Source organism: Cotesia typhae, unplaced genomic scaffold, assembly GCF_013202065.1.
Source record: "Cotesia typhae breed Kobodo isofemale line unplaced genomic scaffold, CoteBio_Ctyphae contig_11, whole genome shotgun sequence".
NCBI classification, from domain to species: Eukaryota; Metazoa; Arthropoda; class Insecta; order Hymenoptera; family Braconidae; genus Cotesia; species Cotesia typhae.
Genome location: NW_027423711.1, coordinates 4,021,464 through 4,044,281, shown reverse-complemented (window position 1 = coordinate 4,044,281; position 22,818 = coordinate 4,021,464). Strand labels below are relative to the sequence as shown.

Genomic DNA, 22,818 nt, shown 5'->3' with positions numbered 1-22,818 from the left:
GGCTGTTTAAAATCTGATCAACCAATCCTAGACGATTCATAGTAGTAATATCAATTAAAGAGTTTTCAAATCAACTGAATAATAATAATTAAAATAAACTAGCAGTTGATTACATGCAACAGCAAGGTGTTGCAAAATATTCAAGTGCTCAGGAGAATTTAACAGTAAAATAATTCTAAATAAATAATTTTAGTGATAAATTAAACGAGTGAATTATTTTTTAGGAAGTTTGTAGAAAGAGTAACGTCTGTAAAAATATGAATGCGCATGCGAACGAGGATCAATAGTCTTTGTGAACGCCATTAATGAATATCGGCCGCCATTTTTGGCATTGGTGAACACGCAACTAGATAGTTCTCCTGAAACATGGCTGAATATCGGTTCTCTGTTGTAGTTAAATTTTGCGTAAGGAAAGGTTAATACAACATTTTGGATAAATATTATTGTGTTAAAAGATTATAAAAATGACGTCGATACATTTTGTTGTACATCCATTACCAGGCACTGACGATCAGCTCAACGATAGGTGAGTTTTTTAAAGATCATATATCTGGTGTATAAGAAGGCAATAGGCACCTCCGTTTTTTTTTTTTTTTTACTCACTTGCTTTAACGTATTCCTTCATTGCATACCATTAGCTCTCTACATGTACTATTCTATATTATCCATGCCACTCGCCGTGCTCATCATCATCATCAAAAGTTAACATCGCCGTCGTCATCATCATCATTCTCATCATCGTCATTTAATAGACCACATTTTTATTAACGAGCCAACGTTTTAATTCGTTGTAAATCATCAATCACTCGTTGCACTTTTTTTTTTTTTTCTAATTATTTCCTATGAATGATGAGATTTACATCAAATAATTTTTTTTTTTTTTTTTTTTTTTCTCGATTAATGATGCAATGGGTTTTTAATTGACCTTACTATCTATGACATTCAAAATTTATTATTTATTTATCACATTAATTTTAATTTTCTAATAATTATAATTTTAAAAATAATTATTATTATTAATGTCTTTTAGATAGATTATTTGATAAACGATAATTAATTTTTTTTATATCAATGTCGTTCGTTAGTAGTTGGTCTTTTCTCTCGCCGATATTCACATTGATTCCCCACCTCTTTGTTCTGTATAATGTATTGTGGGTCATTTGATATCGTATATTACTCTAGACGTTATTCTTTACACTATTCTCATCTTTAATTTCAAATTTTAATTTTTATTTTAAGTTAAATTATTTTTTATAAAAAAAAAAAAATCAAAATTTTTTTTGCCAGAAATTAAAAATATCTTAACGCTATTTTCGTATGTATGTTAATTTATTAAATTACATTAGCTCATGATTTTCATAGTAATAGACTTGTGTGTTAATGGAAATGTATGTACATAGTCGTAGAACAATATGTACATGTATTTATATATGTGTATATATATATATATATATATATATATATATATATATATATATATATATATATATATATATATATAGAATATTACCCATGCAACAGTTTATGTGAATAGAAGCGCAAAGGTTGAAATATTACGTACGTCATCTTATCGGTGTATTTAATGGATTTCATAAATGTTACTGATACGTAAACTTAATTTTATTATTTTAATTTTTCTCTTGTACTTTTGATTAATTACTCTAACAACCTTATTTATTAATTACCTTTTTCCTTTCTCTAAAAATATTTTTTATTGAAATTTATATTTTATTTTTAGATTGAAAGAAGTAGCTGAAAAAATTAATCGCTATGGATTTGTCACTCCACCAGCATTTAGTGGACTTAAATCGTCTGTTAGACGTATTGTCGTTGGGCCTTCCCATATTGCATTACTCATGGATGATAACAGAATTTGTCGTGTAGCTTTCACTGTTCTTTCAGATCGATTGGATCTTAGTAAAAATGAACCTAATCGAACGTAAGTTAAATTTAAATTAATTATTTAAGGGGAGAAATTTATAAAAAAATTAATGTGTTTGTTTATTAATTTACAGCCCTAGTAAAAATCACGTTGGAAATTCAAATTCAGTACCAAGTGGTAGTGGAACAGGTGGCGGTGGTAATCGAGCAAACATAAGATCAAGAGCAAGAATAATGCGAAGCAGTTCAGCGATACGCGGCGGGGGTGGAGGTGCTGGTGGCGGAGGAAGTGGAACAGGCGGTGGCAGTAGTAGAATAGGACCACCAGGTGTAATAATGGGCGGCGGTGGAAGCAGTAGTTCAAGACCAATAGTATCAGTGCCCGCTCCATTTGTACCAGAAGATCTTATTTCACAGGCTCAAGTTGTACTCCAGGGGAAAAGCCGTAATCTTATAATACGAGAATTACAACGTACAAATTTGGACGTTAATTTAGCTGTTAATAATTTACTGTCACGTGACGATGAAGAGGGTGACGACGCTGATGATGCAGCTGATAGTTATGTACCCGAAGATCTTATTTCTCTGCTAGACGGTGGATTTAGCAATGAACAGTCGGTTATTATTGACGCTGACTCGATGTTTTCAGAGGATATGTTTGGCTATGGCGTTATGCGTAACCGTGGAAGCTCATCCCGAAGACTGGGTATCGATCGTGAGGGAGAAAGATCTACGGATCGTGATCGTGATCGCGACAGCTTTAGTCGTTGGCGTGATCGCCAGTACTACGGGCCACGTAGGTGGTTAGAAACAGCGCTGAAGGATTGTTGGGAGAAAGATCCTGAAAGTAAAAAGAAAGAATTAGCATCACAGAGTCCACTGTGGATATCTGAAGATTTAGAATGGTGGCACGAGAGAAGTGGTGAACCAGCACCACGTTTTGTACAAATAGTTGCGCTTTACAGTGAACTTATTGCTGTTTCTGCGACAGGACAATTATACCAATGGCGATGGGCTGATTCAGAGCCATATAGAAACGCTGAAAATCCAAATATTCATCATCCGAAGACAATACCACTGGCATTAGTCGGTGAAAAAGTTATCAATATATCCGCTACAGCAATACGTTGTTCAGTAAGTACTGAAAGTGGTAAAGTTGCAACTTGGCTTGATGAACTTCTTGGTCATGTTGCATCACGTTTAGAACATCCAGCTCAAGCATTCACTGAATTTACACTTGATAAAATAGTATCACTCCACACTTGCGCACTGTATACTGTTGCTAAACTTGAGAGTGGTACACTTTATTGGTGGGGTGTTTTACCATTTGCACAACGTAAAAAATTATGGGAAAAATACAAAGCTAAATCACGTAAAAATCGACCAATGACAGTTGTTACTGCTGATATTAGTTATGGAACTCATGTATGTATGAAAAATAGTCCTATTTATCAAGCTGGAGCTATTGGATTTACAATAGCCAATGGAGTACCAAAAGTTGGACAATTATTGTCAGCAGCATGGAATTTAGACGCTACTTGTCGATTTAAAATTTTACCAGCTGGAACTTTATTACCGAATAATGTTATTAAAACAGAAGCTAGCAGCAATGGCAGTAATACCAGTACAAGTAAAAATAGTTATAAAGAAACAGCTGATAGACTTGATATGCCACCACCACCATCACCAGCGTCTAGTACTTGCAGTGATACCGGGAGTATAACAACAAGTCATAAACGTCAAAAACGTATGGCACCTCGGAGTGAAGGTGAATCAGAAAGAAAAGATGAAGAGGATTGGCAACTCAAGGACGTTGTATTTGTAGAAGACGTTAAAACTGTACCAATTGGTAAAGTTATAAAGGTTGATGGTTTGTATGTTGCTGTTAAATTTTTCTCAAAAGATTCTAAGGAAAAAGAAAAAGAAATGAAAGAAAAAGATTTTATTACTTCGGATTTTAAGGACTTGACTGCTGATGAAATGATGAAACTTATTGCTGAATGCAGATTATTGAGAAAAGATGAAGTTCAAGTTGTTAAATCTTCGGTGAATTCTCGCACTCCTGATTGTTTTCAACGCACTCCTAGGCGGGTTAATATCGCCGAAGGTGTTAGTGAAAGTATATTGACATTATCAACAGACGGACAAGGAATTCATGCAATTGTTAAAAATGGAAATAAATTAAATTATGTTGTTTACAATCTCAGTACTGGAAGATATGTCCAAGATTGTTATTTGCCATCTGAAATAAATTCATTTTTAGGACTTGAGCCACAAAATATTAGTTTAACGAGTGCTGGTGAAAATACCGAGTGTTCAATGATATTACGCGATGGTAATAATACCATTTATCCAATAGCTAAAGATTGTGCCGAGTCAATACGTGATTCAAATTGGCTTGATTTAGTTCCAGTAGTTTGTATTGGTGCATCAACAATTCCCATACCAAGCTGTTCTAATTCAACAAACTTAAAAAATCAAGTAGCTGTTATTGCATTGGTATTTGATAATCTTGTTGTAATGCCACGTATTCTTCGTTGTGATTACGAAGGAGTTAAACAAATATTAATTAATTGTGAGCATGATGCTGCTAAAAGTAATAATATTCAACAAATACAATCTATATTACAAGAGCGTTGTGATGGAAATCGTAATATTTTTCATGCCTGCGTAAATATGTGCTCACCAACATCTAATAAAGATAATGAGCAAAATGTTGAACGTGAATTGGTTACATGTGCTGTTGATGGTAATACGACACCTATTGAAGAGCCAATACCACCACTCAGCTGGCCACCAGAGCTTGATAATACATCTGGTGAAGAGGACAGTTTATTAAGCATCGGAGCTGCGAGTATTTCAATGATGAATAAATCTGTAACAGGATCTACTACCAGTAATACATACATAACAGATTCTTCAGAGCGTAGAAACAATGCTATTTTGATATTAAAGTATCTGTGTGAAGCCGCTGTACTTTCTCCACATTTAAAAGAACTACTTACGGCTAAAGACGCTCAAGGACAAACTCCATTAATGCTGGCAGTATCAGTTAGAGCTTATCATGCAGCACTCATTCTGTTGGATACAATTCAGCGTATAGGAAAAGACGCCAAAGAATGTTCATCAATGATATTGCCATCGGACGCAAGTCCAGATTTATCGCCACTTTTTGTAACTTGCTGCAATGATACTTGTAGTTTTACTTGGACCGGTGATGATCATATTAATCAAGATATATTTGAGTGCCGTACTTGTGGATTAACCGGTTCACTGTGCTGTTGCACTGAGTGTGCTCGTGTTTGTCATCGTGGTCATGATTGTAAATTAAAACGTACATCACCAACAGCTTATTGTGACTGTTGGCAAAAGTGCAAGTGCCGTGCTTTAATTGCTGGACACCAGGGTGCACGTTATGATCTACTTTGTCGACTTGTTACTAATACTGATTTAGCAACTAAAATAAATTCACGGGGAGAATGTATACTTTTGTTTTTGGTACAAACTGTTGGCCGTCAATCCATTGAACAAAGACAATTCCGTTCGGTTCCACGACAACGATCAACATCAGCCAGCCGTAAGACACCCTCCTCAGATGGACATGGAGCAGATACAAATATGCCAGATCATGATTTGGAGCCTCCGCGTTTTTGTAGACGTGCATTTGAACGTTTGCTTAACGATTGGCCGGCAGTTCAGTGCATGATTATGACAGGAGTTACGGAAAATAGTAATGATCAATTGTTCGGTGATGCCGGGCAATCAGTACGACAAAATGGTACTGCATTGTTGGATAAATTTACACATACACTTTTGGTTAAGTGTACTGCTGAAATGTTGGATATATTGCTTACAACATTGATAAGAGAATTGCAAAATGACACGATACCAGGACGTCAAGAAGAAGCTAATATTATAGCGCGACGTTTTATTAGATCTGTTGCTAGAATTTTTGTGATATTCACGATTGAAATGGCGCCTAATCCAACTAAAAATCGTCGAAGTGTTACACAGGCTACTCCACCATTAATAAAATGCCGACGTGTATTTCGTGCGTTGATAAAACTTGCCGTTGAGGAGCTCTGTGAAACAGCAGACTCTCTGATAGCTCCCGTAAGACTGGGCGTTGCCAGGCCGACAGCACCGTTTACTCTCACCGGTTCAGCAATGGAAGTTGTCAATGGCTCTGAAGAATTATTTTCTATAGATCCTTTGATCCCGCACAGCGGAGTTAATGTCCAGACATTGGATCCGACTTTGGAGCAACCACCGGGTAATAATAATATTGCGATATCTCGAGATGTCGTGGCGATGGACGAGGCTGAGGTTGGCGAGGAAGTTCCCATGGATTTAGACGGCGACATAAGTGAACATGAAGACAATGGATTGCCAGGAATACCCGGAGTACCAACCAGCCAGCCAATGAGTGAGGGTGACAGTCATGCTGGTGGTGTCGGAGAGGAGCAAGCTGGCGACGGCGAGTCTGATACTGAGCTTGATTTATTGGCAGAAGCTGAAACAGAGTCTGATTCTGATGACAATCATAGCAATCAAGACGCTGCTTCTGCTCAAAGGAGTGTACAAACTGGTGCAACAGCTGGTTCTGATGGCGGTATCGGTTCTATTGTTTTATTCCCAGAAGACGAATCTGGTGAATCCAGTCAACAAGAGGATGATGAAAGTGAAGCTGGTGAAACTGATGAACAAGAGTCTGAAGAATTTCCTATAAGTGACGAACATTTAGAACGTAGAAGTGGATCTTCTGGTCACTTACCTCGTAATAATTTAGCGCCCATGTCGATGCAATGGGCGATAAGAAATAATCGTGAATTAAATACCAGAGCCGCTGGATCAAGAGTTACAGGTGGTAGTAATATGATTTTTATTGATCCGTCTTCATTGCGACGATCTACAGCAACTTCAGCGGTAGCTGCTGCTCAAGAGCCTATTACTATGGGTACAACTGCTAGTTGTTTAGCTCGTGCATTTGGTATTGTTATTAGAATGATTGCTGATTTATTGACCATGGTTCCTAATTACAAGAGCAACGCTCCGGCTTTATCACGGCTAATGGAAGTTACCTATCAAGACGCTGTTCATCTACAGGTATTTATCGTGAATTAAAAAAAAAAATTTTTTTCTTTAAATTTATTAATTATTGATTGCTTATAAATTTATATTAATTTCAGATGTACTTGGAGGGCCATTTAAAACCTACATGGGACTGGTTGTTAGTAGTGATGGATGCAACAGAAGCTCAATTGAGATTTGGTGTCTCATTGACACGAAGTGCTGATCCAACGCACCCTGAGCATCCTCTAAATAATGCGCCTTCATTATCAGGCGGTAATTTTACAGGTCTGTTAAATTCAGCAGCCTTGTCGTTAACTTTGCAAGGTAACAGCGGTCGTAATCAACGGACTGGTATAACTGCTAGCAACAATATTTCCACTACTCAAGGATCAACTCGACTCACCGTTGGTTTTACAGGAGTTGGTGAAGCACCACGAGGTACTAGAGAGCGAGAAGGTATATTTTTTAGACAATAAGTCAATTAAATTTTTTTTTTATAATCTCAAATTTATTTTTGTTTTTAATTAATAGCCGGCGACGCACACTGGGCGAGACGTGAATTTTTGTCGTATTGTTTATCTCTGATGCGAGCTCACAACGGTGAGCATAGAGATAGTTTGCCGGTATTAGATGTCTCGGCATTACGGCACGTAGCTTACGTATTTGATGCGCTTGCTTACTACATGAGATCATTGAATGAGCCTCTTGGTACACGTGGAGAAAATCAAAAAGAATCAACTATATATTCAGCTTGGAATGATCAGGTTAGTATATTTAGTGACATTAATCATTGTTATCCTTGTAATTAAAATTATTTAATTTTTTAGAGAGTAACAGCTCTCGTTACTAGTTATAATAATAATAATAATAATAATAATAATAATAATAATAATAATAATTTAAGGAACCCTCTAAATGGCTCTGCTGTTTATTATAAAATAAATAAATAAATAATTAAAAAAATTTTTTTATAGGATGAAAATGACAATGATGAAGGAGATGAAGATATTTTACCAGCTGCGCCTGCAATGGAAACAGATTCAGTAGATTATCCTGATTTATTACAAGTACCAGTATGTGGCGGTGGAAATTCAAGTAATACATTGGGAAAGGGTCGAAAGCATCCATTTTTACAACGGTCAGATTCAACACTTTGTCTTGGTTGTCCATCGCTGGATCCATTTGATACGAATATAAGTGAAGCATTACCACTGGCTGATCAACCGCATTTATTACAACCGCACTCACGTCGTGAAGATTTATTTGGTGTCCCACGGCAACCAGTTGCTGGTACTTCTACCGGAGTTAATAATAATTTATTTGAGGGGTTACCTACAAGACTGGGTCTTTCTGCTCGCAATGTCGATAGCGCAACTACATCCTCAATAATTCCATCGTTTAGTCAAGTTATTCAAGGACCCAGTGGTGCTGTTAACACCGGCAATAACACTATGACTACAATTAATACTATCCCTAATAATATTAATATGAACAACAGCAATAGTAATTGCAGTACTAGTAGCAGTAATAGTAGTAATTCTTTGTCAGGAATGTCAATTGATAATAAACGTAGTAATTTATTGTTAATGAGTGAACCAGGATGCAGTAAACAATCGGAAAAACCAAAATTGTCTAATCAAACTATGGGAACAACTGCTACAACAGTAGCAACTGGTAGTAGTGATAATTCATCGATGCCTACTATTAATGAACAAATTGATCGTGCTCCAATAATTGTATCCCCTAACAGTCAAAATGATAATAATACAACAACTACAACAGCTGCAACAACAACTACAGCAACTACAACAACAACTACAACCACGGCAACTACAAATAACAAAGGAAAGGAAATATGTAAGACTGGTAGAAGTGTTATAGTTAGAGCTGGTACAGTTAATGATTCAAATGTTAATAATAAAATAAATGCATCTGAAGTATTAGTTATCCCAACAGTTGAAGCGCAAAATGGTGCTGAAGAAGTCGATCCAGCGGCAACTAGTCAAGAAATATCAGCACATGAGACTGTTGAAACAAGCCCTGTCGAATCTGCGCGTGCTGTGTCAACTATTGGAACAAATATTTCACATAATATACTATTAGGTCGTTGGAGATTATCACTTGATCTGTTTGGACGTGTATTTATGGAAGATGTTGGACTTGAAGCTGGTTCTGTTGTATCTGAGTTGGGAGGTTTTCCGGTAAAAGAAGCTAAATTTCGCAGGGACATGGAAAAATTAAGAAATTCCCAGCAAAAAGACATCACTCTGTCTAAGGTACGTATTGTCTAATTGCAGTAGTTACTTCATTCACATATTTCTGTATTTTTTTTTTTTTTTTTTTTTTTTTTTTTTTTTTTTTTTTTTTTTTTTTTTTAATTGTGTTACAGGTGGAACGAGACAGAACGCAATTATTGGTTCAAACTATGAAGGAATTAAATACACAATACAATCTGTACAATAGAAGAGCATCAAGTACTCCGCCTTTGGCTGTCAATCGTGTTAAAGTTACGTTTAAAGATGAACCTGGTGAAGGATCTGGTGTTGCGAGGAGTTTTTATACCGCTATTGCTGAGGCCCTTTTAGCTAATGATAAGCTGCCTAATTTGGAAGCTGCACAAGTTGGAACTAAGTATTCACAATATAATGTTTTACAGAAATTAAAGAGTCGTGACAGAGATCCACATTTAAGACGCCAAGTTAGTAACATTTTTTTTTTTAAGTATAAAGTTTTATTATTGAGGGGCATAACTAGTTTAAAATTTTCAAAAAATAGACTTTTTTTTTTTCATATTTCGATACAGGAGTTTTTTTTATTTTAATTTTTAAAAATCGCCTTTTTTTAGGCTTTCACACTAATTGTGCCCCTAAAAAAATTTAATGCTCCCTTTTATTATAAATATACCAATTAAATATTAATGTGATATTTTATTACGTTCTCTGATTTCCAGAATCCAAGATCATCGGGTAAATATCGAGAAACACGTAGACAACTATCTTTTGAAGCTCGATCTTTCCATCCTACATTCCCAACTGAGGGAGCTAGTGGTTCAGGAGGTGCTGGAGGTTCATCTTCAAGCAGCAATGCAATACCTGTAGCTCATGTTTACAACGATCATTTAACAACACACCAACAAAACCTTGGAGATCGTTTATATCCAAAAGTTCATGCACTAAGACCAGCACTTGCTGAAAAAATAACGGGAATGTTACTTGAATTAACTCCAGCTCAATTGCTGATGCTGTTGGCCTCTGAAGAGGCATTGCAGCAAAAGGTAGAAGAAGCATGTGATTTAATACACAGTCACAATCAAGATCTGGCTAGTGAAGCTCTGCTCGATCTCGATGTATTTAGTTTAACTGAACGGTGTGGCGCTAATAAAAAGAAAATGGATAACAGCATTTTAGACGACACTGAGGACAATGCTCCGTTATTTTATTCACCAGGTAAACGTGGTTTTTACACACCACGGCAAGGACGAGCTAGTTATGAACGTCTCAATGCATTCAGAAATGTTGGCAGGTATGTTTAAATTTTATTTATTATTTTTAAAATAAAAATATTTATTTAAGGGGCACAACTTGTGATTTGAAATTTTAGTATGTGATTTTTAAAGGTATAGCTTATCGAAATATCAAAAAAAAAAAAAAAAAATTCACACTAGTTTGTGCCTCTTATAAAAAAAAATATTTTTAATAATATATTTTTATTTTATTTCAGACTTATAGGTCTCTGTCTGTTACAAAACGAATTATGTCCTATATTCCTCAATCGTCATGTTATTAAATATATACTATCAAGACCAATACGTTTTCACGATTTGGCATTCTTTGATAGTGTTATTTATGAAAGTTTAAGACAATTGGTAGTTGACGCAGAGACTAAAGACAGCAATAGTTTATTTTCTGCACTGGATCTAACATTCAGGTATTTTAATATTTTAATTCAAATTAATTTTATTGCTATGATTATAACTAATCAAATATAAACATTTTGAGATGAGTCACTGTATCAATTATAGTGTGTAATATGCATTTATATTTTATTTTCCGGTATGCAGTATTGACTTATGTCCTGAAGAAGGTGGTGGCTCTATCGATCTTGTAGTCAGTGGCCGAGACGTTGAAGTAACAGCGAGCAATGTCTATGACTACGTACGGCGATATGCGGAAGTTCGTATGATTAAAGTACAGGAGAAAGCTTTGGAAGCGATGCGTGAAGGCGTATTTGACGTATTACCAGAGGGAGCATTGGATGGTTTAACATCTGAAGATTTGAGGCTTTTATTAAATGGCGTCGGTGATATAAATGTATCTGTGCTTATTTCATACACGTCATTTAATGATGAATCTGGGGAGTCCATGGAAAGACTTGTTAAATTTAAGCGGTGGCTATGGTCAATTGTTGAAAAAATGTCTCATGTTGAACGACAGGATTTGGTAAGTTTCATTTTTTTTTTTTTTTTTTTTTAAATTTAAATATATATTGTAATAATAATGATAACAAAAATAATCTATATTATCAAAAGAATGCTCTATCTCTAGATACATAATTAAGAAATTATCTTGTATCTTGTGAAATATTTATATTTTTAAAGATATAAGCTTATTTCGATATTACACTCATTGAGACCTTTCATTTGAGTACCCACATCAATTTTTTATATATTTTATATATTTATATATATTATATATATGAATATATGAAAAATATATCAAAAATGCAAGTGGGTACTCAAATGAAAGCTCTTGATAAGAGTAACATCAGGATGAGCTTATATCTTAAAAAATATAAATATTTAAGAAAGTACAGTGCAATTAAAAAAAATTAATTATTCAATAAATCAAAATTTAATTTATTTATTTCTTATAGTTTATAAGTCACTATAGTGACTGCAAGGTTGCTAGTTATTATTATTGTTATTTTTTATATTACAGGTTTATTTCTGGACCGGATCACCAGCATTACCAGCAAGTGAAGATGGTTTCCAACCAATGCCTAGTGTAACAATTAGGCCTGCAGATGATGCTCATTTACCAACGGCAAATACATGTATTTCACGTTTATACGTTCCACTGTACAGCTCACGTCATGTGTTACGCCACAAGCTATTACTTGCTATAAAAACTAAAAATTTCGGATTCGTATGAAGCGTTATTCGTGGTGATCCCGTGCTCGACGCAAAATCATCATCTACCCTTTAACTTTTCCCGACATCATCATCATTATCATCATCAAACTCATCGCCACCATCATATTCGTCGTAATTATTATTATTATCATCATCTTGTCAAGATCACTCGTGTGGATGATCCATTAACGATTAATTCTTAATGATATAATAAGGAATAAAATAAAAAGTTATACGTTGTTATTTTTTCTTTCTCTTCCTAGAAAAAAAAGAAGTTTATAACATTTATAAATTTATAAGGTGTAATTATGATTTATGTTTTTTCTTAGATCATCAATATGGTCTTCATTGTAATAAGGTTTTATGTTAAAGTGTCATATTTAGCCTTTATAGTGACCCGAATAAAATTGTCAAAAAAAAAAAAAAAAAAAAATTATAAAAAGTAAAAAAAAAAAAATATTTAAAATAACAATTTTTAAAACGGTCACACGCGTGTGCTTTTTTTATTACTTTAATCCGTGTAATTTTATATTTATATATATTTAGACAAAGTGTATTATTTACATCTTTTACTATTAAATATATATATAATATATAAATATGCGGAAAACGTTAGAAAAAAAAAATCACCGCATTATTTAGAATAAAGAAATTTTAATGATAGAAAAATGATTTTGTATTAATAACATAAATTATTTCTTTTTATTTGTTGTACCGGCACCATGGTATGCTAAATATAAAAAAATAAATAAAAGGGAATGAATATATATATATACGTGTAAATATATATATTCATATTAATATCATAGAAAAAATGATACAATCAAAACAGATTTTTTTTTATTAGGCATGTATTCAGATGTAAAATAAGATGCAGACAATTTTAAAAATTTAATTTTTTTTTTCTTCTCCACTATTGTTGACGTAAATCAGCAATCAATGTTAAATATATATTTTTTGTATTGTTCTTATTATTGATCTGATCACTCATATTTTCATTACGCGTCACTTGAAAATTTAACGTGAGTATTTTTAAAACAGCACATTTGGATCAAGTTATAATAGTCAATATTATAATAATTGTTTTTTTTTTTTGTATTATCCGATTGATTTTTTTTTTTTTTTTGAATGAAATTAAAAAATGGTCAAAATATTCACAAATATTGGATGAAATAACAGTACATATTTGTATATAAACTAACAATTTATAAGAAAACTACTTTCTTGATTTTATCTGGATCACTTAATAATTCAATAAAATAAATAAGTTAATTTTTTGGAATAATGGACTATCTCAAATTGATAAAATAAGCTTGTAGCTGATAAACTGCCTTTTGATACATACAATAAGACATACGATTTTAATTGTTTAATTTTTTTTAAATATTTTATTAGCTTTTTTATTTCGTTTGTCATTGAGTTTTTTTTTTATTAATTTTATTTTTAATTTAATATAATTTATAATTTAATTAACATGCACTGAAGGATTTTTTTAATTTTTTTTTTCGGTCATACACAGAACAAATGCAAAAACAATATACATATATATATACATGCTGTTTTTTTTTTAATCTTTCTTTTAAGTCAGTGATTTTCTTCACTCACGAATGCGTCCCTGAAATTTATATATTTTTTTTTGTAAGTATGTATGTGTATGTTTATGTATCTGTTAAAATTCCATTAACTTAATTATTTCAGGCCCAGAATAATTAAAAAAAATAATAATTTTAAGTATAATTGTAAAATGAAGCGTGTCGAGCCATTATAGTTTGAGAAAAGAAATATTTTTCAATTAAATATATACTTATAAAATATACATACATATACGTATATATTTAATTGAAATAAATAAACTGCAATAGTAAAAAATAATCTATAACTTTTAATTTACTTAGATTAAAAAAAAAAAATGTTGCTTTTCTTTTTCATTTTTTTTTTGCTAATACTAATATGTATAATATAATAAATCTCATTATTTATAAATTTCTAAAAATCGTAAAGTTATATACAATAATTATATTATCAATTATGAGACGAAGTATTGATAGAAACTTATATTATTTACATCGGATGATTATCTATTGACCACTTGCTGAATTATTTTGGGGTAATTTGGTTGTCGATTGGCTCAATTGAGCTAGTGTTTCGGGTGTCGCGTGTGCTCTTAAAATTGAATTTTCAGCCTCGAGCTGATTAATACGATCCATTAGCTCGGCTATTTTTTCTTTCAGCACTTCAACTTCTTCTCTCACAGCAAACATTAGATGACTCTTGACCAAATCCTAAAAATAAAAAATAAATATTGTTTTATAACAATAAAAACAATAAAAACAACAACAACAACTACAACTACAAAAACTACAATTACAAAACCTACAACAACAACAATAACAACAATAACAACTACAATAGCAACAACTACAATTAAAATAATTACAACAACAATAACTACAACTACAACAACAAAAACAACAACAAGTGATAAATTATCGTCGTCATCATCACATCAACACAATTACTTAATCACAATAATAAATTTAAATGAGTTACTCACCATGGCTTGTTCAATCTTGTTATCAATAGCTACAGCACTTGTCCCCGACATACTGTAACAAAAAGTAACATCATGATTATTTTCACGGGTTAATACACAGCGTATTATCCTATCAAGCGTTGATTAAATAACTGCTATATATATATATATATATATATATATATATATATATATATATATATATATATATATATATATATATATATATATATATACGTGTAATATATTAAACGAACCTTTCATTGTCTTCAAGTGTATGATGATCATCGTTGGTCTGCGTTACCTCAGCAAGGCATTCAAGGAGCGCCGCGTCTGCTAATTGACTACTGCCGGCATTGGCTAGTCCTCCCGACATGGAGTCCAGCTCAATGTCGGGTTGATGAAAGCCCATAGAACTCTGCTGCTGTTGAATTCCAGGAACAACATTTTGACAATTTCCAGAAACTTGGGTCATTTGGACCTGACTATTAGCACCTGCTTGTGGCTGTTGCATCGCCGTCGGAGGAATCACTTGCGTAGGAAGAGGACCACCAGGAACATGAATTGTTGAAGTTGGTTGTTGTATACTTGTTTGAGGAACACTGTGGATACCCTGCATGCCCTGGATATTCTGTAAGGTGTTGATTGGCTCGGAAATTTGAGTCATCGATGTCGGCGCTTGTAGCCCCTGTTGCTGCTGCTGCTGAGGCTGGGGTTGAGTTTGTTGTTGAGGCTGGTGTTGTGTTACCAGGATATTAGTAGCCTGGGAGCCTGGTGTCGATGATTGTACAGACGGTTGACAAACATTTTGACCTGGCATGGATTGATTTTGCGAGCCTACTGTTACATACGTATTATCTTCCTTCGTATGACTTATAGTTTGTTGTGGCGTCACATTGTTATTATTAGTCTGAGTAATAATAGGAATAGAACCTTGAGGCATACTCTGAGGTTGTCCTAAATTATTAGGATGTGAATTTTGCAAATTAGCAGGTAACGTCGAGCCTTGTTGTTGCTGTTGTCCACCTTGTTGGTGTTGATGTGGATGTTGTTGATGATGTTGATGTTGTTGCTGCTGCTGGTGTTGTTGTTGTTGTTGCTGCTGCTGCGGTGACGATTGGAAGTATTGGGGTATCTGAGTAGGCTGTTGAACCGGTGCAACAGTACGCTGAACATTCTGCGGTAAAGAATTATTACTAACAGAATAAGCAACAGCAGCAGCAGCAGCAGCAGCAGCAGCAGCAGCAGCAGTAGCAGCAGCAACATTAGCATTAGGATTAACAATAGAAGAAGAAGATGGAGCAGAAGTAGCGACAGTATTTGAAATCATAGAGCTAATAATATCTTGATGTGTCGCGTGTCCATTGATATCGACATTAATAATTGGATTATCTTCAGTAGTCAAAGACTTGGACGGATCTAGTGCAATAATTCCACCGTCCGTTACACCATAGGATATACACACTTCATTTGGATCGGATACTTTGGGTGTACCAATGGCATTCGACTGATTAACCGAATTAGTGTGATCAAGGTAGTCCATGCACGTCCATCGGCCCCGTTTAAAAGGCTCCGTGCTTTCGATTTTAACAACTTTGAATCTCTCATTACGTCCATGTGAATGTACCTCCCGGATATCCGTGTCCTGTTTAGCGGTACTCGATAACAAATTAATAATGTTATTATCAGTAACAGAGGCAATATCAAGTGAATTAATATTTGTATCGTTTGTTGAATTATTAACATTACCACCTTCGGACGGTACTATGGCAAGTCCGTACTGTGAACTAGTTGGAATAACGGGTGCAGTACTTAGAGCAGCATTACTGGCATTAAAAAAAACATCCTCCTTTGAGAATGTGTCTTCAGAATAACTCGGGGTTTCAATATCCGTAATTCTTGATAATTCAATAGATGTATCTTCGCCGTGTGACTCATCAAGATCATCGTTTGAATCTTCACCGGCGTCATTACTCATACGGGTGCCAACAGTGACGCTAGTTATTTGAAAGGATGATGTTTTTTTCTTACACTGACTGTTCGGCGTAATGTTGCTAGGCACAGACAAACCCAACGCCGGGTGTGTTCTGTCTGGCTCACCAAGTCTCATAGTCTCCGTTGTCGTACGATTAATTGCGTTTGGTATTTTTTTATTAACGTCCGACAGCTTGTGCGATTTTCTGGGCACATTATCTCCCATTATTGACGGAACTTAACATTTCTCAGTCTCTATCTCTGTAAAATACAAACTCTCTCTTATCCATATTATTATAAAAAGTGACATATTTGCGTCTTTACTATTTTACTTTTAAGACGTCAACGGTTATGACGATCAAGATCACGACAACAACCACGATGACGACGACATTAACCACGACGTTTCTTATTATAATTATTATTATTAATTTAAATATAATTATTACCTTTATAATATATTATATTATATTATATTATATTATAAGATAATTACGACAATTATTTAATATCACAACTCAAAAATAAATATTATATTAAATACTTAAAAAAAAATAATAAAATAAAATAATCAATGCCTCAAAGCTGTTAGTCAAAGTCTATTCGCACATTTTTTAAACTTATCACTAATAATTAACATTTTTAAATTATTACAAGATGTTGACAGTCCACCATTTCGACTGGAATAAAAATTCACAGGGCCCCCTTGGTAGTTAGTTATTTAGCCCAGACCAACTTCTCACTTTTATTTCTCTTTTTCTCACTTCCAGTTGTTAACCCTCTTCTGTCTCACTTTGCTCATAAATCCGTGTTGTCTATCCTTCTCAATCACGACTTTTTATATAGATATATATGTATGACTATATATATATATATATATATATAGTTATATATATATATCTATATATGTATATATATATATATATATATATATATATATATATATATATATATATATATATATATATATATATATATATATATATATATATATATATATATATATATATATATATATATATATATATATATATATATATATATATATATATATATATATATATATATATATATATATATATATATATATATATATATATATATATATATATATATATATATATATATATATATATATATATAATTTTTGTCATATAAATTTGTAATCGAGTCACTGTACAATAAAATCACCCACAATTATTATAAATAAAAAATAAAATATTTTAGTAATTGTTACTATTATTGTTAAAATTTTACGTGAATAACCATTAGAAATTTGCATTAATGTCCATGGCTCTTCTTGTCTCTCTACTCTCGTTGCAGGTGAGCAGTTTAAAAATGGCTGCCCGTACATTCGGATACTCTCGCCAGAGCCACGAAACGTTTTAATCCAGAGGGCTCTTGTCTCTAGGCAATAATCATTATAGTAACAATTACAGTCGTCGATACTCGGAATTATACTCGGGAATTTTCGGTTTTTAAAGTACTGTACACAATTAGCGATGTTTTGAAATTTATTTAAGGCGCGTTTTTACTTTACTGCACCTATGACACGGGTATTTCAAATTTGTGTATATATTAATGACACTGAAGTTAACAAACATTAGAAAATTTTTTAGGTATGTAATTATTGTTAAAAATATTTAATTAAAAAAATTCACATGTGAAAATTAAATGACATTAAAGTTAGCTGTCACTTGACAATTTTTTAATTTTTTTTTACACAAAAATTTGTTTTAAAAAATTGCATTTTTAATTTATTAAAATTTTTACAAGTCCATTTTTTTAATAATTTTTTTTTGCTATAATTTATTTGTTAAAAAAAATTAAAACAATTTTGAAGTGACAGATAAATTTAATGTCATGAAAATTATTAAAAATTACAAGTGAAAATTTTTAGAAGCATTTTTTAATTGTAATTAATTTGTTGCAAAAATTTTTATAATTGACAGCTAATTTCATAAGTGTAATAGAATATAGTAAAAATTTATAATATTAAATTTAGCCGACGTTTTTAATTTTTTTTTAATAATTAAATTAAAACAAAAAAATATTTTTCAAAAATTGCATTTTTAATTTATTAAAATTTCTAAATCTCCATTTTTTTAATGCAGTAATTTATTTATTATTAAAATTATTAAATATCTGCTAAATTAATTTTCACAATTTTTCAATAAAAAAAATTCTAAAATTTTTTAAATGTCAGCTAACTTAATTTTAATTAAAAAATTCCACATGTGAAAATTAATAAAAATTACAAGTGAAAATTTTCAGAAGTATTTTTTTATTGCAATTAATTTGTTAAAAAAATTTTTAAATCAACAGCTGACGGCTAACTTCAGTGTTATAAATATAAATATACATTCCGCATGTGAATTAAAAAAAAAAAAAAAATCTTCAAATGCGCAACCAGTATATTACCCCCCACTTCTAAATATTTTTTTTTAATACAACAAGCTGCTCCTACCTTCCTCTGTCCCCTTCTCAGTAATTTTTAAAAAGAGTTCAATGCTAAAATGGCCGTTGTGCGCAGTTCTCTGTGTTTATTTACGTATTTTACTTATTGTAAATTTACTTAACAACAAAAACATTAATTCAAAGGGACGACAATTATAAACGATTAATTATTCAAATATTAATTATCGGAGAGTGGAGTTATATTATTATTATGGTAAATATTATTTTAAAAACATATAAAGTTAACAATGAAGTAATTTAATATAAAAACATGTCGTATATTTGTATAATGTTATTTTTACGTGGGTTTAGGTGGATTTTTATGCAACTCATCGATATTGGTATTTCTAACCTAATTGTCAAGGCTTCTCGAAACTTCGTGTTTACCAGTTAACTTCAGCAGGAGGAGACACTATCATTAAAAGAAAGGAAAAACAATTTGTTTTTGTTTGCTCGTGATTTACATTTATAGTTAAGATTAAATGTGAAAATGAAATGTTTCCACAATCGTTGAATATTGAAACAGGAAAAATAATAACGAGCATGGCAGAAGAAGTGCTGCCGGCTAGTTTGAAAAAACTTGAAATTGATCGACTTACTAATAATCCTCAGTAAGTTATTTATTTATTTATTTATTTATTTACTACTATACTAAATTTATAAAAATTATCTTTGTCAATAAACTAACTCTGTGTTTATTATTTTTTTATAGCACGCGAATGTGATATTCAAAGATACTATTTTTACCTCGTGTACTACTTTTTATTATTTTTGTTTTATTGAATTGAATAGTTAATTTTTCTGCTGATCTACGTACATATATTCAAATCACGATCCCGATAGCATCGTTACATATATAATATGTAATTTAATTTTATAAATTTAGCTCCAAGATCGTTTTATTTGATATTATTAAACAAACAGAGATAATAAAAGAACAAATATTTTGTTTATATAAATTAAATTTGATGCCCTAAATTTTGTAGACGGTAATCCACGATTTCGTAACAAGCGAAAGCATTTAAATTGTATGTACGTGGTTGACCTTGTGTCGAAATTTAAGTGATTCATCGACTATATTTTCAAGGGTTATTCTTTTAAATATTTAAATAATATAAATTTTAATGTTTAAACTAATAAATTTTAATCATACGGAAGTTAGCAATCATCAGAAATTTTAAAAATAATGTGTATTGTTGTTTTCACAATAAGATTCTTGTTTAAATAAAACATCATTGGAGAATCGTCATATCTACTAAGTTCAATGTATAAAATATTTTATTAAGACAATAAGCGAAATTTTGTAGCCAGTGGCTGCATTCAAAAATGCTCTATCTCTAGATTTTTAAGAATTGAGAAATGACCTTGTATTGAGTGAACTATTGACATTTTTAAAGATTTAAGCTCATCCTGATGTTACACTCATCAAGAGCTTTTATTCGAGTATCCACATCAATTTTTCATATATTTATATATATTATATATATGTATATATAAAAAAATATATCAAAAATGCATGTGGATACTCAAATGAAAGCTCTTGATGAGTGTAACATCGGGATGAGCTTATATATAAAAAAATGTCAATAATTAAAAAATTATATTGTATCTTGTAATTTATTGTTAAGTTTTTAACAGTTTTTTGGTTCTATGAATTTGTTCGGTCATATTTGTCCATTAAACTATTTACAATTGATCCTGTGATAGTAATATTATTTTTAAAATTTATTTAAAAAGTATCCAAACTATTAGTGTGATTATAAATATAAAAAAAAAAAATATTAAGCCAAAGTTTTCTAATTTATAATTCGTAAATTTCGGCAGTCGCATAGTGACTGCAGGTTGTTAGTATATATTATTTATTAAATGTCATAACTATTGACTAAACTTATTATATAAACTTTTGTTACAGTATTGGTGGTAGCAACGAAAAATTAACAACAGCAAATCCATTTCGTTCAAGTGGCCGTGGTACAACTGGTGACACTAGATATTTATTTCGTAGAAGATCGATGCCAAATCGTCCAACACCAAACTTTGTAAGCCCACGTGGTGTTAAATGTACAACGAATTTCAAACCATCTAAAAATGATAAATTACTTGATGGACAGAAAAAAAATTCAATTATAAAAGAAGCCGTATTAAAATTAAATAATAATAATTTGTCTACGTGTTTAAGTGATACCTTGGCTAGTACATTATTACAAGAGGCCTGTAAACTAAGTATTTCAAGTATTAGAAATCCTAGAACATTTGGACATGGTTCGGTGACGAAAGATTTCAAGGCTCTGAATATTAATAATGATTTGCGATTGGCTAAGGATGATACCAGTTTACCTGAAAGCTCTTACCACACTAGTAGTTTTAAAAGAGCAAGAAGTAACACCATGCCTAGTTTAAAACGACCTGGACCGGGTCCTGGTGGCGGCGAAGGAACAAATAATTCTGTCGCTGCTGCTGCTGCTGCTGCCGCTGCCGCTGTCGCTGTTGCAGCTGCTTCTACTGCTAATATACCTGGTAATAATAGTAATAATGAAGGAATTTATTCATCTAATAATGCTGGTCAATCAACGAGCGCAAATACTTGCTCTATACAGGCAAGAATGTCACCGCCTTCATCGTGCGATGTAACTATTGATGAGCTTGCGAGTTACTTTGAAGAGTTTGTTCATATTCCAAAGAAAATGTCCAGAATGGCTGAAATGATGTATATTTAATGCATAATTTATCTATTTTATGCATTATCATTATTATTAACTATTAATAATTCGCGTTACTAGTTTCAAAAGGGCGTATAAAAAATTTTTTTTTCACTTCAACTAAACTAAAAATATTATAACATTTAGATCTGTAAGAAAATTGAATAAAAAAATTTTTTATACGCCCTTTTGGTTCTAAGACAAAAAAATTCTAAAGCCAAAAGGGCGTATCATTTTTTTTAATCGTAATTAATTATTAGCCTTAAAAAAAAAAAAAAATAATGACTTCACTGAGAAAAAAAAAATTTTTTTTCTCAATGTTCAACTTATTTTATTTAGAAAGAATATGAAGAAAAAAAATTTTTTATTCGTCCTTTTGGCATTTGTAACGCAAATTATTATGATTATGATTATTATTATTATTATTATTATTATTAATATTAAAAATTTTTTTTTAAGATCGGAAATAAAATTAATTCTCAATTAATAATTTTTTTATATGGTGATTTAAATTATTTTTTTTTTTTCATTTAAAAAAAAAATTCATTAAGTTAATTTTTTTTAACTTTATTTACAAATGATATTAATCGTCTTTTGTCATAATCAATTTAAATGAGTATAAAAGAAAATTACGAACGCGAACAAATTAAATTTTATTGATCGTATTATTTAGAAATGTATATGTTATTATTATTAATGTTTGCATATAGGTTTTTTTTTGTCTTTATTAAATCTCATGCTTTTGGGTATCACTGAAGTACTCAATAAACATTTTTAATCATTGATGTGATTAATTTTTTTTTTTCTTCACGTGGAAAGATTTTTCTATTAAGATGAATAAAGGAAAGAAAAAAATAAATAAACGTTTGAATTTCATTGTAATTATTTACTGAAAAAAAACTCTTTGAACCTTAATTAATTTTCAATCGATAAGATTGATTCTTTTACAGACTTATTAGTATGATATATAATATATATATATATATATATATTATCATTATCAGTATGGATAGGCATACGATAAATATTAATATAATAATACAAAGTAATCATTAAATTATTTAATGATT

General features: G+C 31.5%; 3 protein-coding genes across 7 annotated transcripts; 2 read left to right on the top strand and 1 right to left on the bottom strand.

The window, feature by feature from the left end:
* The first annotated feature begins 130 nt into the window (after positions 1 to 130).
* Hyd (E3 ubiquitin-protein ligase hyd) lies at positions 131 to 12,320 on the top strand. 4 transcript variants are annotated; one of them, XM_074239082.1, is made up of 12 exons: positions 131 to 526; positions 1,739 to 1,939; positions 2,016 to 6,987; positions 7,071 to 7,410; positions 7,486 to 7,718; positions 7,929 to 8,811; positions 8,911 to 9,230; positions 9,344 to 9,652; positions 9,905 to 10,476; positions 10,675 to 10,881; positions 11,015 to 11,393; positions 11,892 to 12,320. In XM_074239082.1, the coding sequence occupies exons 1-12, from the start codon at positions 465 to 467 to the stop codon at positions 12,102 to 12,104; spliced, it is 8,691 nt and encodes a 2,896-aa protein (XP_074095183.1). In that variant the 5' UTR covers positions 131 to 464; the 3' UTR covers positions 12,105 to 12,320. The 4 variants fall into 4 exon arrangements, with proteins under 4 accessions (XP_074095183.1, XP_074095180.1, XP_074095171.1 ...); XM_074239079.1 differs by having other exon boundaries at positions 8,893 to 9,230; XM_074239070.1 differs by having other exon boundaries at positions 7,071 to 7,392; positions 7,929 to 9,230.
* A 583-nt stretch (positions 12,321 to 12,903) lies between these two features.
* On the bottom strand, positions 12,904 to 17,970 carry LOC141525154 (uncharacterized). 2 transcript variants are annotated; one of them, XM_074239526.1, is made up of 5 exons: positions 17,788 to 17,930; positions 17,247 to 17,412; positions 14,876 to 16,853; positions 14,640 to 14,691; positions 12,904 to 14,367 (listed from the first exon to the last, which is right to left on the bottom strand). In XM_074239526.1, the coding sequence occupies exons 3-5, from the start codon at positions 16,816 to 16,818 to the stop codon at positions 14,164 to 14,166; spliced, it is 2,199 nt and encodes a 732-aa protein (XP_074095627.1). In that variant the 5' UTR covers positions 16,819 to 16,853; positions 17,247 to 17,412; positions 17,788 to 17,930; the 3' UTR covers positions 12,904 to 14,163. The 2 variants fall into 2 exon arrangements, with proteins under 2 accessions (XP_074095627.1, XP_074095619.1); XM_074239518.1 differs by having other exon boundaries at positions 14,876 to 17,412; positions 17,859 to 17,970.
* A 1,365-nt stretch (positions 17,971 to 19,335) lies between these two features.
* On the top strand, positions 19,336 to 22,596 carry LOC141525422 (uncharacterized). Its single transcript, XM_074239928.1, has 2 exons — positions 19,336 to 19,660; positions 20,962 to 22,596. Exons 1-2 carry the CDS (start codon positions 19,545 to 19,547, stop codon positions 21,764 to 21,766), a joined length of 921 nt encoding a protein of 306 aa, XP_074096029.1. The 5' UTR covers positions 19,336 to 19,544; the 3' UTR covers positions 21,767 to 22,596.
* Positions 22,597 to 22,818: the final 222 nt, after the last annotated feature.